General features: G+C 34.8%; 2 protein-coding genes across 2 annotated transcripts; one reads left to right on the top strand and one right to left on the bottom strand.

Annotated features, from left to right (window-relative positions):
• Window positions 1-409: 409 nt before the first annotated feature.
• On the top strand, window positions 410-2608 carry LOC127122189 (uncharacterized). The gene is made up of 3 exons (XM_051052568.1): window positions 410-509; window positions 1073-1930; window positions 2031-2608. Exons 1-3 carry the CDS (start codon window positions 410-412, stop codon window positions 2606-2608), a joined length of 1536 nt encoding a protein of 511 aa, XP_050908525.1.
• Window positions 2609-11058: 8450 nt separating this feature from the next.
• On the bottom strand, window positions 11059-13137 carry LOC127118408 (2-methylpropanoate--CoA ligase CCL4). The gene is made up of 2 exons (XM_051048600.1): window positions 11255-13137; window positions 11059-11213 (listed from the first exon to the last, which is right to left on the bottom strand). Exon 1 carries the CDS (start codon window positions 13001-13003, stop codon window positions 11312-11314), a length of 1692 nt encoding a protein of 563 aa, XP_050904557.1. The 5' UTR covers window positions 13004-13137; the 3' UTR covers window positions 11059-11213; window positions 11255-11311.
• Window positions 13138-14159: the final 1022 nt, after the last annotated feature.

The following is a 14159-nucleotide window of genomic DNA, read 5'->3' as shown; positions in this document are numbered from 1 at the left end:
GAAAGGTTGATTCTGTGAAAGACAATGACTCAAAAGAAACTTGGCGTCTTGCTGTTCGAATAATGAATGTTTGGAGTGTTGTGAATAATAAGGGTATTGAACATTTGGAGATGATTGTTATGGATTCCTTGGTAAATTGTTTTTCTTTTTTTAAGTATAGATTTTTGTATGATAGTTAGTAATTACAACAAAATGCTTTTTTGTATAACATATAAAAAGAAGATTATTTTCATTTTGTTAGGGTGATCGGATTCAGGTCCTTATTCGTCATGACCATTTACTGAAATGGAAAGAGGTCATTAAGGAGAATATGACCTGCATTATAAACAATGGCAGTGTCTATAACAATGATTTTCAATGGAAGGTATGTGATCATTCAAAAAAAATTGTGTTTCTTGGTGCTACCACAATGAATGCAATCGAACTTCAAAATATTCCACCTAAAGGATATTTCTTTAAAGATTTTGGTGAGATACTTCAAGGCAAATGCAAAACCGATAGACTGGAAGGTAATTTAAATTCTATTATAACTTATATAACTTATATATTTGCAAACACATTCAATAATGAACCTTACTTTAATGTAGATATTATTGGTGTTGTTAGTGAGATAAACCATATCCAATCCAACACTCCGGGGAAGAAAGTTGTTGTTTCTGTTGTGCTGAAAGATTTGAAGTAATGCGCATTGTTTTCATAACTTATGTGTTTGATAAATTTATATATTTTGCATCACTGAATCCCATCATATAATATTGTTTATTTATATTGCAAAATAGGGGTAATTGCATAAATTGCAATTTATGGGAAATCTATGGATCAAAATTTTTGGCTTACTACAATGATCCTAAAAATAATGGAGCTATTGTAATTCTGCTCACTCATGCAATGGTAAAAGATGGCCAAGGTATTACACTATCAGACTTTATAAATACATAGCTGATTTGTTTTTTTCATTATACGTTCAATAATTTTTAAGTTAACTTTTAAAGTATGATTTTATCTTACAATTTTTTTTAATGTATAATTAATTTATTCACTGCATGTTAGCTATGTATTTTTTTAAAATTAGATGAGCAAAGAGGTGTATTCAAGCGAATAATGGAAGCAATAAACAATCAACAAGGAGGCGTATTTTTTTTGTATGGATACGGTGGCACATGGAAAACCTACATGTGGAGAACTCTAGCTTCCTACATAAGATCAAAGAAACAAATTTATTTAACTGTTGCTTCATCGGGCATAGCTTCACTACTACTTCCAGGAGGTCGAACGACTCATTCAATGTTCAAGATTCCAATACCTACAATGGAGTCTTCTACATGTAATATCGACAAAGGTAGTGATCGTGCAGAGCTACTAAAAATGGCAAAGTTGATAATTTGGGATGAAGCTCCAATGACACACAGATTTTGTTTTGAAGCGTTTGATAAAACCCTTAAAGACATAATGGGGCGTTCTAATTGTTCTGACAAATTATTCGGAGGGAAAGTAATTGTATATGGTGGAGATTTTCGGCAAATATTACCAGTTGTACCAAGGGGCAGCCGTTCAGATATAATACATTCTACAATAAATTCATCATACATCTGGGATCATTGTGTTGTGCTGAAGCTTACAAAGAACATGCGACTCCAACAAGCCGGCAATATTTCAAGTACATCTGAATTAGAATTGTTTTCTAATTGGATATTAAAAGTTGGCGATGGGAAATCGGAAGAACCTAACGATGGTTACACGGATATTCCTATTCCAAATGATTTCTTAATTTCTAACTATGATGATCCACTAGAAGCCATTGTTAGTGAAACATATCCGAATTTTCTTAACAATTACAAGAATCCAGAATTTTTGCAATCAAGAGCTATATTGGCAGGAACAATTGAAACGGTTGACATCATAAATCAATACGTTTTGGGATTCATACCAGGTATGCGTTATCCATTATAAACATATTTATAGATACATTCATATATTTATATGTACTAACATAGATTTATAATAATAAAATTTCAAAAATTTTCCCAAAGGTGAAGAAAAGGAATATTTAAGTTCAGATTCTGTAGACACTTTTGACGGTGAAGGAAATGAAGCTTTTGATGTTTTGACCCCGGAATTTTTGAATACACTTACAACTTCCGGTCTACCTAACCACAAGATTAAATTGAAGATTGGGACCCCTATTATGTTGCTTCGAAACATTGATCAACCTGAAGGTCTCTGCAATGGAACAAGGCTTATAGTTACAAGATTGGCAAACCACGTTATCGAGGCAAAGATTATATCTGGAAAGAATATTGGAGGGGTTATCTATATTCCAAGAATGGATATGACTCCAACACAATCTCCATGGCCATTCAAAATGACTAGAAGGCAATTTCCCATAACTATATGTTATGCTATGACAATTAACAAATCTCAAGGTCAGTCATTGGATTATGTTGGATTGTATTTGCCTAGAAGTGTATTTAGTCATGGTCAACTATATGTTGCAATATCAAGGGTCAAAAGCAAAAAAGGGCTTAAGATATTAATCCATGACAAGGATAACCATCCATTGAATTCTACAACAAATGTCGTGTTCAAAGAAGTTTTTGAAAACTTATAGAACGTAAGTTTTTCATTAGTTATATTATATGAACAAATGTCGTTGTCTATTATTAGAATTTTATTGAATGAGTTGTATAAAATATACATTATGTTTTAACATTTGTTTATATGGATGTAATTGTTTTTTACAGGATAATGAATCATCACTTCCTAAAAGGTTGCGGGCAGATTTTGTATAAACCCAGTTTTTTAAGGACCAAAGAATTGTACGAAGTTAAATCATTTTTGTTGCTGGACTTATTTCTCACAATTTTAACTAAAATTGTGAACCTTTTGTTTCAATATCTTTTGTTGCATTAAACCTTACTGTATCAATTGCAATTAATTTCAACATTTGGTAGTATTCATTACTATATTTTAAAACAAATGAGGTTCTGGTATTTCTTTTACATGGTTTATGTATTTTGGTTAAATAATCATTTATTATGAAGGTTAATATTTGCGCTTTTATACCTCAAATTAGTAACAGATTGAAAAATTTCATCCATTACTAAATAAATATATTTTTATTTCTTATGTCCAAAATCTCAATGATAAATGGAATGTTTATTCATAACATTAACAATGGAATGTTTATTATATATCAATATACCAATAAATTGTAAAAATATTTTTGTATTATATTTTTTGATTATTTCCTTAATATAGTATACAAAAAAATTAAGCAAATTATATTACTATAAATTAATAATGTTTTACTTTATTATGTCCCAAACTGGAAAAAGTTATTTGTGAAAAATTTTTGAACCCATTTATTGATCATTTAACATCCATTACATTAAAAAAAACTCTTATGCAATAAATTTGTGTACGTTGATCCAACCATATATATATATATATATATATATATATATATATATATATATATATATATATATATATATATATATATATATATATATATATATATATATATATATATATATATATATATATATATATATATATATATATATATATAAACAAAAAAATATATTATATTTTAATTTTTTTAAAATAAATTATTGCACTTGCGCGACCCGTGCGAACGCACGGGTCCTTTACTAGTATATTGAAGAAACAAAATATGACAACCTAATTTCAAACTCATAATTACAAATAAAATATCATCAAAATTAAATTACTACTATTTATAATTTGGGGTGAGAATAGACTGAACCGAATTAAGCTTTTTTAAGCTTAAGACTCTCTAGCCTAAGTATGAATGGTAACATATCATAGCCTTATTTTTAGACATAAGTGTGACATTTTCAAAGATCTGATTGATTAATTAGCCTATTTAAAAGCATATTTCATTTGAACATATGAAAATAAGCGATTTAATTCATATTTATATAGACTAAAAATGTTAAAGATCAATGATACTAAAAAATTATTTTCATTGACTCATTTGAGTGTACCTAGCAGCATAAATTTTGTGATACTATTTATTTAGGAAAACTTATGAAAATAGCTTATGACATTGTTCAAAAGATATTTTCAGTCTATTTTCACAAGTTCTTCAAAATAATTAAGTTTTATTTTTGTATTTTAATTCAAAGTACAATATACAATATAGTAATAATCATAATAACAATTTTTTTTCTTCATATTTATATAAATAAGACAGTCTGATAGGTTTGAAAAACTTTTTTTAACGTATGAGATATAGTCTTTTTAATTAAATAGAGTTATAAAAAAGCATAAATATTTTCTATTTAAAAAAGTCTGATTTGACGTATGCCTATGTAGATTAGGTAATGGGTCCCTGTTAATTTATCTGACTTATTCCCACTCCTACTTGTAACATCAAGAATAAATATACAATATAGTTGAATACCTGCAAAATTAATATATATGATACAAATTGATTAATGAATATCATGTGTTATAAATTTTATTGAGAAAATAGTATAATTCAAGTCAGTGTAATAAGTTACAGTTTTATGTCAACGAGTTACATCCTATTATGCAGTGTTAATTTTCAAACAAAAACTTAAAATAACTAAGTGCAAGTGGTTGATATAATATATCGACCGATTACACCTGTACTATTTTAATTAAAAATTGACTCAATACGTAAGTGCAACAGATTGACATAATATGTCAACCGGTTACACCTGCGAGTTTTCAGTTTTATTTGTTTGATAATTGTACCTCATCTTGTAGTTGTATAAATACCATTTTGGATAGTTCATTAATTATTAATGCCAATAGAATTTAACCCTCAATCATTATCTCACATTCTCTCTCCCTCTCTTCCTCTTCAGACTCAACTATTCACCAAACTTATGGTTTCAAGTTCCAACATTTGGTATAAAGAGTCTGATTTGATCCATCAAACACCTATGTGCAAACAAGAATTATGTTTTCAATGAAAGAATTTCTACAAATCTCCTAATTCTTGATGCGGAGAATTACAACACATGGTGCAAACAAATGAAGGTGTTGTTTGGCTATCAATATGTTCTTAGAGTGATTACTCCACTTGTAGAAGGCGCAACAGATGCACAAAGGTCTACACATAAAGAAGAGAAGACTAAAGATTACAAGGCGTTGTTTTTTTATCCATCAGTGTGTTGGTGATTACACAACTTCGAAGCAAACATGGGAAATCTTGGTGAAGGTGTATGCAGGGGGTGACAAGGCGAAGATTGTGGTTACAAACTCACAAAAGATAACTTAAGTTGATCCAAATGAAGGAGACGGAGACCATTAACAATTTCATGACGAGAATTACTCAGTTGGTGAACCAAGTAAAAGCACGCGGAGAAACGATTACAAAGCAGTATGTTGTCGCGAAAATTTTGTGTTCTTTGACGATAAGATTTGATAACATAGTCGTAACGATTGCGGAATCGAAAGATCTTGCAACGATTGAGCAAAAATGAGCTGCAAAGATCTTTTGAGGCACATGAGCAGAGAATGGAGAAAAAGAATGTTGATAAAGCAAAGGCGGAGATCACTTTGTAAGTCTGTTTCAATCAGAAAGATCTTGCAACGAAATGAAAGTGAAAAGTGAAAATGACAATAATCAAACTCTTACTAGTACACTTAGCTAAATTTGATAGTTTAATTTATTGATTCTCCTCAAAAAGTAAAATATTATTTATCACTCTTTAGTTTTTTATACCTATCCTTTTTTTAAACCTTAAATATTAACGAGTTATTAACAATTTTGTAGGGAAAGTATGTAATGCATAGAAAATATGATTCAAAATCTCATAAACATAATATTGAATTTTATCCAAATAAACCAATTTTTCAAAAAAAAAAATCCCAAAATAACTCACTTTTCAGATTATTTCCCAAAGTACCTCACTTTGAAGAGGTGACGCTAGATGAATTGGCGCCTGCTTTTAACTTAGAGAGGTGACGCCAATTGGATTGGCTAGTACACCTAGTGTTGCCAATCCAATTGGTGCATGTGTGATAATTTATAAAGGAGGCGCTAATTGGTCGGGTACCTATGTGTGTTTCGTAAAAAAAATTGAAAAACAATGTACATTTTAAATAAAATTCGAAATCGGACCAATTGATATTAATATTAATATGCGTTTACACAAAAGACTAATGTTGTTGACCGGGATGATCTAACCGACCTTCGGTCCCACATCCCCTAGCTACCAGAACGCGTGGCCCTACCCCACGTTGATGATTCACCTCAGGTGTTTGAGTATTTGAAGGCCCAGGAACATCACCACCACTTACAGGAGATTGCCTAAGATATTTAGACAAATCTGCGTAGTCTTGTGCATGCAATGAAGCCTTACCGCCATAGTTGAGTTCGTGACCCGTGCTAGAGTAGTTGGGTTGTGTTTGAGTTATTGGAGGGAGACCAGGACGATTGGAGGGTGACATTGGTGTGACTGATGCATCGAGGAAAGGTTGAAATGATTTTTGTGGTGTTTGGTAGCCATATGGTTGTTGCATGTTTTAGTTTTGTGATGTTTGGGCTTCTTGGCTATAGTAAGAGGAAGGACGGTTGGTGTTAAATGATCGTTGGGTGTTTTGGCTAAGGAGGCTATGGTAGGGTGATGTGTTGGGTGCATAACGATGTTGTATGTCTTGATGATGATCTACTTGTTGGTGGTGGTACGAGGTATGCTCTTGGTATTGTGGTTGGGTGTTTGGCATGTTAGGGTCGTAGGTTTGTGTGTTTGTGGATCGGTAATTTTGATGGATAAGGGGTTGTGAGTAACTGGTCTGACAATGTTGTTGGGAGTTAGATGATGAACATTCTTGTGTGTAAGTTACTTGGCGTGGGTCGTATAGTTACATATCCTCGGCGAGGAACTCAAATCCAACCGATTTGTACCAAGCCATATAATTACGACTTGGTTTTTGTTGGGTTGGCATCACAACGTCAATTAAGACATGGTCTTGTCAATGCTTCCATTTTTGACACTCAGATCTAGCGAAGCTTTACCAAGGGTTAAAGTTCCATTGGTCGTTAACTTTTCATAGATGTCATTCTCCAAGGTTTGTCGGGGGATCTAGGATGTGTTGAAGCATACCGAACTGCAATTTAACACAATCACTATGGTGCATCTCCACAGTGGTGAATCTTATGATCGGTATGCATGCAGTCCAAACGAATGCGTCTTGTTCATTGATTTCATGGTCATGATCCAAGTTTAGATGTGGACGCCAAATTAACTGAAATGTGAACATATATTAGATTATAAATTTGTTAGAAGAAATTAATAAATTATTACGAATTAATTAGGTTAATGGCAATACATATGTTGGTCAAAGGTGATCCAAGAGATTGCGATACTGGGTAATACAGTGTCTAGGACATCTGTTGTAACTCATACCACGTGTCGACCATTTGCATCTTACAAGTAAATATATTATTTAGAGATAATAATTCGTAAAGCAAGTAAATATAGTACATTGTTAAGAACTTACTTTTGTGTGTATGGGAATGTGAACGGATTGTGGTTGACGGGCGCTAGGGATGGTAGTCTGGACCAACCTCGTGCTTGGAGCAAAATAGCACATCCAGAGAATGTAGATGTGTCTTTGTGTGCATTTTTACACAAAGAGCTATAAAGATAAGTCAAACAAGCGGACCCCCAACATTAACTTCTTATTCTATCTACATGTCTTAGTAAAGGTAAATACATAACATGCATACTATAACCACTATCTTCGGGAAATAAAAATAAACTAATTAAAAGCATAATATAACACCTAGTTTTTATTATTCGAGCCTCTTCGGTAGAATTTTCATCTAATTGTAAGTTGTTGCAATATGCCTTAAGGCGTGAAAGTAATATACCTTTACCTCTCGAGTTATCATATAACAAGTCAGCATCCAAGAGGTTCATGCAAATTGAATTCACATAGTTGGTTTTACCATTTACTGCCTTACCCTCGATAGACAGTCCTAATAACATGTAGACATCTTCTAACGTCACAGTACATTCACCGGTTGGAAACCAGAATATGTGTGTCTCGAGACGCCATCTTTCACATAAAGCAAGAATAAATTTAGTATCGACCGACCAAGATATTATTTTGCTTACATGTCTAAAACCAGCGAGTTCGATATAAGGTTGAATCATCGCGTCCATGTGAACAAATTCGTGGACCTGAGTTCGAAATCTAGAAGCATCCTAAAAAATAAACAACAAAATAAGTTACCACATAAAAAGTTATGTTAGAAAAATAATACAAGAAGTAAACACTTACATAAGTTGCTATGTTTGCAACTGTGCCTCTATGCGATGAAACATAGTCATGTATATAATCCACCGCAACATATGACAAATATGGACTTGCATGACGATGAAACATCCAACAGTGTTTTTTATAACCCGTATCCATGATCAGATGGTGAGTTAAAAGTGGGAGACACATTACGCACTAAAGAAGAATGTGTGCGAGCTATCAAAAAATTTCACATGAATAACTCTGCCGATTTCACCGTGAAACACACTGACTCAAGAAAGCATGTCATCGAATGTCATAACATCATTTGCAAGTTTCGGTTGGTTGCGACTCACAAGAAGAGAATAGATTCTTGGGAGATAGCTTCTATAGACCCACCTCACAGTTGCATTGTCACTAATGTTGTACAAGATCACCATAAATTAAGCGTTGAATTGATATGTCAAGACATTTTGCCGCTTGTTAACAAAGACTCATCAGTGAAAGTGAGTATAATAATATCTCATATCGTCACAAGATATAATTATACTCCCTCTTACAAGAAAGCGTGAATTGCAAGGACAAAGACGGTTGAACAAGTATTCGACAACTGAGAGGATTCATATAAAGAATTGCCACAGTTTTTATGGGCACTTAAAACATACGCACCAGGAACTGTTGCAATTATGGAGACATTGCCAGCATTTACGCCAAACAGAACTTGTGTTGCTGGAAATAGAATTTTTCACCGCCTCTTTTGGGCGTTTCAACCATGCATAAAAGGTTTTACATTCTGCAAGCCTATTATTCAAATTGATGGAACATGGTTATACGGGAAATAAAAGGGTACTGTGTTTATGACTATTGCACAAGACATCAACAATAATGTATTTCCCATTGCCTTTTCTCTGGTTGAAGGTGAAACCATTGGTGATTGGGGTTTCTTCCTTCGCCATCTCAGAACACATGTCGCTCCACAAGTCAATCTCTGTTTGATTTTAGATAAACATGTTGCCATTGAGAGTGCTTGCAATAACCATGATAACGAATGGCATAATCCTCCTTCTACCCATGTCTATTGCATTAGACATATCGCACAAAATTTCATGCGTGCAATCAAAGACATGAACCTTCGCAAAAAAATGGTGAATGTAGGGTATGCTCTAACTCAACCGTCATTTCAACATTACTGTGACAAAATTAGATTATCTAACGCAGAAGCAGGGAAGTGGGTTGATAACATACCATTAGAGCAGTGGACAAGGGCATTTGACAGAGGTTGTCGATGGGGCCACATGACAACAAATCTTGGGGAATGCATGAACGACATATTCAAAGGCATTAGAAATCTACCAATAATCGCATTGGTCAGAACAACCTATTTTAGGTTGGCATCTACCTTAGCAACCAGAGGTGAAAGATGGAGTGCAGTGTTAATGCCAAGTCAATTATTCAGTGAATGTTGTATGAAATTGATGAAAGAGGAAACTATTAAAGCTACCACACATGCCGTTACAATCTTTGACTGTCATAGACAAAATTTCAGTGTACAGGAAATAATGGACCACAATGAGGAAATGCCAAATTTATCCTATGTTGTCAGACTAAACAAAAGTTGGTGCGACTGTGGAAAGTTCCATGCCTTCCGTATTCCTTGCCCCTATATCATTGCGGCATGCGCGCATACTCGTCAGGACGCTTACAACCATCTATCTGATGTTTACAAGACCATTACCGTCATGAATCTGTATAACGAAAGCTTCTCAGTGCTAGCAATGGAGGAATATTGGCCTCCATATGAAGGGGACATAGTTTGACACAATGATGAGATGCGAAGAAAGAAAAAAAGATGGTCAAACAGCACGCATATTAGAACAGAAATGGATACGACTGATAAAATGATAAGATTATGTAGTATATGTCGTCAACCCGAACACAATAAGAAAAAATGTCTCAATCTAGGAGCAACCTCTGCATCATAATTTAGTACCTCCTTTCAATTTTTGTAACCTTGAATTTTTATATATTAATAACTTTTTGTTACAACAAGGTTAACAACAAACATCACTCAAACATAAGCACACTTAAAACCGAACAAGTCTAAATAAACAACACAAACAAAAAATATCGAAACAGATGAAAATACTTAACCACAATATTTAAAAACAACATTTCTAACGGATCACAACAATCAAATTGATGTCATCTGGTTCAAACATCATTTCCCTAGCATCCTTATTAGTTTTTACTCGCACTCAACCAAAAACACTATCGAGTCTCTCAATACTTCTAATTTTTTCCCCTTATGATATTTTTCCATCTAACCAACGAATCATCTCCCTCTTTAGTTGCTCGAAACGACATATGTTCCAGAAGAGCATATCCATCGGAGACTGGTCTCTCGAATAAATCATTTTTCCATAGCGGCGGCGAAGACAAAACATGTTTGCAATATGATGTAACGAGATGTGGAAAAATGAATCACACAACACCTCTATTTATAAAAAAAAATTGCACATTACACTGAGGCGCTAGACCAATTGGTGTCTCCTCTCATTTAGTATACATGGACGCCAATTTGATTGACAACACTATGTGTTGTAGCCAATTCAATGGGCACCCCATCTTAAAAATTAAGGATAAACGTCAATTGGTTTGACACCTACGCCTTAACATATATATTTTTTTTAAAACTGGGATAGTTGGGGAAATTGTTTGAAAACTGGATTATTTTAGATTTTTTTTTTTAAAATATGAGATATTTGAGTAATTTTTTTTAAAATATTATTAAAAAAACCTCAAATTGTAAAAAAAACCCCTTTAATTTAATCTTTAAAGAACCATACACCCTTAAAATCTCAAGGTCATATGACAATGAGTAAGAAAACATCTAATTAAACAACAATAACATTTGAATATTACAACTACTCATCACTCATTAAACATCTAATTTCCTCTCAATATAACTCTTCCTATCACATCCACCAAAACAAACTATCACATGGACCTCTTTATTTTTCTCTCCTATTTAATGAATGTATGAGTATATAAAAAAAAATCCAAATTAAATGCGACTAGAAAGTAGTTGTGGTGGTGGCAATGCCAATGACCCCATCTCCCCAGCAACCTTTCTAAGCACATGTTTCTGAATCTTCCCCGTTGAAGTCTTAGGCAATTCATCTTTAAACACAATTGTCTTAGGAATCATAAAACGCGGCAACTTCTCCCCACAAAACTCCTTTATCTCCTTCTCCGTCGGCATTTCCTTCAACTCATCCTTCAAACTCACAAACGCACACGGTGTCTCCCCCCAAAACTCATCCGGTCTTGCCACCACCGCCGCCTCCTTCACCGCCGGATGCATATACAAAACAGCCTCAACCTCCACACTACTCAGATTCTCTCCACCACTTATTATCACATCCTTAATCCTATCCTTAATCTCCAAATACCCATCCTCATGCATAACCGCAACATCCCCAGTATAAAACCAACCATTCTCTCTCAAACACTGCGCCGTAGCTTTTTCATCTTTCAAATAACCAAGCATAACACAAGCACCTTTCACAACTATCTCACCAACCGTTACACCGTCGTGCTTCACACTTTCACCGTTAGCTCCCACCACGTCAACCTCCGCCACACCCGCCTTCCTCACTCCCTGTCTCGCCTTCATCCTCGCCTTCTCCACCGCCGATAACCTATCCCAACCTCTCTTCCACGCGCAAGAAATGGTCACCCCAACCAACTCCGTCATTCCAAACCCATGGCTAACATTAAACCCTAACGACTCCGCGCGTGTAAGAATCGCCGCCGGAGGCGACGATCCTCCTGTCAGTACATTAACAGTATTTCTTAACGGTTCTGATTTGTTGTAATTTAACAGAATGTTAAGCACAACCGGTGCAGCACACATGTGTGTTACACCGTGAGTTTCAATCAAACGGTAGATCGTCGGCGCGTCCAGCTTACGCGTGCAGATATTCGTTCCTCCGACAACCGCCATTCCCCACGGGTAACTCCATCCGTTAGAATGAAACATCTGCAACGTCCAGAGGTAAACCGGTTGATTAGGCACTGACCAGTCAATGAGTGAGTCCAGCGAAACGACGAACGCTGCTCTATGGCAATGCACTACGCCTTTCGGAGCAGAAGTCGTTCCGGAGGTGTAGTTCAAAGTGATCGGATCCCATTCGGAATCCGGTCGGATCCATTTGAAATTTGGATCACCTTTAGTAATAAGACCCTCGTATGTGTTGTTAATAACAGATACATTTTTCGGTAGTGAAGGAATCTGATATGGCGCGAGAGTATCGTCTTCAATAAGAACGAGATCAGGGCGTTGAATGTTTGAGGGGAATAAATCAAGAGCATTGAGGGTAAGAGAAAGGGAGAGAATGTCCACAAAGATGAGTTTTGATTCGCTGTGGATGAGGATCACGGAGAGAGACTTATCGTCGAGCCGGAAGTTGAGGTTGTTGAGAATAGCACCGGACATTGGAACAGCGAACTGGAGTTCATACATGGCGGGAGTGCTGGGGGAGAGAACGGAAACCACGTGGCCTTTTCTGATACCGAGAGATGAAAGTGAGGAAGCGAGTTGAAGACATCGACGGTGAGTTTGGGACCACGTGTAGGAAATGGAGTCACCGTACAGAATTGAAGTGGAGTCACCGTAGACAATGGCAGCTCTATCTAAGAAGGTGAGTGGGGTAAGAGGGGTTGAGTTGGCTTTGTTTTTGGTTAACTGGTCCATCGTATGTAAACTGTTTCTTGTTCAAATTCTGAAAATTTAGTACAGTGTTGTATTGTACTGTCCCATGGAGTTATGTTGTTTAAATAATAATAGCTCTGTGGTTTCAACTTAGTATAAAATAAATTTTTAAATTAATTAACGTACTGAGCAGATATTCACTTATTTTATTTTGAGAAGAGCAGTTAAGTTATTTCTTTATTAGAATCAAAATAATTAAACTCACTTTATTATTATAGTTAAGAAGTAATAAATACTATATTTATTATTTAATCATATTCGTTATAATTATACTACCAAAATGAGTAATTGTTCATATATGAAATAAAACAAATAATAATAACATATTGATATAGTTGTTTCTATTAAAAAAAAAACTAAAATGTTGACTTCTTTATTATAAGTTAAAGAGAGTCTAAAATAAATTGTTGGGTGTTTGTGAAGTGTGCTTGTCTTGTTTTTGCTTATCTTTTATCCTCCAAACATTCTCATATTTATAGATCATCATCTCCTTCTCTCCCCATTTTGCTTGACTCCGTATATCCTTCATAAATTCATCTGCCTCTTATATGTCGCCCTTTTAATTTTCATGTAACGTTGGTCTCTTCTTTAATTATAACTCTCTGCCATAATGTATCACCATGTAACTGTTTCTTATGACCCTTCAAATGACATCTTGGCCTTGTCATCAGATCCGTCTTGTACTAATTGGACCATTCTCATCTTTATGGGAGATCGACTCCACCTTGCTTACTCGGATATCCTAACCGAATTCTGATTAGTAGATCTGATGTCCTAATCGGATTCCGGTTGGTTGATGACAACCTGACCATCTGATCTGCTAACCCTACCATACTCAGTTATCATGCCAACTCAGTCTCAAAGAACTCATGTGCTCAAATAGGCTTCGTCGATCTCATACCTCGGTTGGTCAACTGATTTTTCGGGATGTACATAAGCTCCCCGAGCATGAGATCTAAAAGGTTGAAGTGCTCGAATAAAGAAGCCCGTAAATTTTTTTTAAGCTCTCTCCATTCCACTTACGCTGTGATGTTTGTTTGTGGTGATGCATCTTTAATCATGGCACCATATCTTCATCAGATTTTCTCTTTCCTTAGTAATGATGATTTTTATGGGAATTTGCTCCATCTCAATGATC

This window comes from Lathyrus oleraceus, chromosome 2, assembly GCF_024323335.1.
Source record: "Lathyrus oleraceus cultivar Zhongwan6 chromosome 2, CAAS_Psat_ZW6_1.0, whole genome shotgun sequence".
In the NCBI taxonomy this organism is placed as follows: domain Eukaryota; kingdom Viridiplantae; phylum Streptophyta; class Magnoliopsida; order Fabales; family Fabaceae; genus Lathyrus; species Lathyrus oleraceus.
Note: the sequence above shows the minus strand (reverse complement) of the source record. Positions and strands in the feature narration are given on the sequence as shown.